Source organism: Echinops telfairi, unplaced genomic scaffold (genome assembly GCF_000313985.2).
Source record: "Echinops telfairi isolate 266 unplaced genomic scaffold, ASM31398v2 ScPeMD7_18;HRSCAF=68, whole genome shotgun sequence".
Lineage (NCBI taxonomy): Eukaryota > Metazoa > Chordata > Mammalia > Afrosoricida > Tenrecidae > Echinops > Echinops telfairi.
The window spans coordinates 84211975-84213167 of record NW_022103915.1 but is presented as its reverse complement, the minus strand read 5'-3'; the positions used below and the strand labels follow the sequence as shown (position 1 = coordinate 84213167).

The 1193-nt window shown below is 59.4% G+C and overlaps 1 protein-coding gene across 1 annotated transcript in view; it reads right to left on the bottom strand.

Moving 5' to 3' along the window:
- The window catches only part of LOC101661465 (myosin-7), a 24183-nt gene that overhangs the window by 16949 nt on the left and 6041 nt on the right, over positions 1-1193 (bottom strand). Inside the window, 4 exon segments of the mRNA XM_045287661.1 lie at positions 6-122; positions 252-370; positions 500-638; positions 1011-1170. Of these exon segments, the coding sequence (XP_045143596.1) occupies positions 6-122; positions 252-370; positions 500-638; positions 1011-1170 (535 nt within the window).

The window sequence follows — 1193 nt, the reverse complement described above, 5'->3', positions numbered from 1 at the left end:
AGAACGCCAATGAAGTACTGGCGAGGCTGCTTGGTCTCCAGCGTGGCGTTGATCCGAGTCACCATCCAGTTGAACATCTTCTCGTACACGGCCTTGGCCAGCGCCCCAGTGGCGTATGACACCTGGAAGGCAGGGGCGGGAGGGACTCAGACGAGCAGGTGGCAGATGAGTGCTGGGAAGTGTGAAGCCCCAAGTTCCCACCCACCCCGTTGTGCCAGTCCTCCCCACTTTATCTTCTGCAGAAGACCCACCTGCTGGACATTCTGCCCCTTGGTGACATACTCATTGCCCACTTTCACCCGAGGGTGGCACAGCCCCTTGAGCAGGTCGGCTGAGTTCAGCCCCATGAGGTAGGCAGACTTGTCTGCCTCTGGAAGGGAAGGACAGGGAGCAGAGTTGGCCAAGGGAAGACCTGTCTGCTGACCGGGCTCTTGTTCACTCAGCAGCTGCCTCCCCCGCCCCCAGCATCCCCCCCTCCCCCGGTACCCCTGCCTCCCACCTTCTGTGCCGTCAGGCTCGGCCTGCTCCTCCCGCTGCTTCTGTTTGAACTTCATGTTCCCGAAGTGCATGATGGCCCCAGTCAGCTTGTAGATGGAGTTCTTCTCCTCCGGGGTGAAGCCCAGCACATCGAAGGCACTCTGTTAGGCAGGACCCAGATTGGCGGTGGCCAGAAAGTAGAAATGTGTCAGGTAACCGCGTTAAGTTGGGGAGAGAGAACGCTATCGCTGAAGTCCTGGTGGGTTCTGGGACTCTCGTGTGCAGTGAGGGACAGGCAGAAACTAACAAGGCACTATCTAAGACCAGGGTAGGAGACAGGTCAGCCCGCTCGGGTGACGGCAGCCACTCTGGGTCATCCCCTCCCTGCCCCTGTATCCTGCTCCCAGGCCCCATCATTCTGAATAGGGAACCACGGTCTTGTCTCTGATCTCAGGGCAGTGAACTGACCCCATGTACCCCTTGCTGTCACTTCCATCACACACACACCCCTCACCGGGTCCTGGCACACTCACATCGGTGGCCATGAGCTCCTCAGAGTCATCGATGGAGGCCACCGTGGTCTCTCCTTGGGAGATGAACGCGTAATCGTAGGGGTTGTTGGTGACCAGCATCATGTCTTAGGGAGAAGGGGGGTGCAAGGTGAGACAAGCCTCTGGTTTTCACCGGGGCTCCCTGCTGCAGCACAGGGCCCCAGG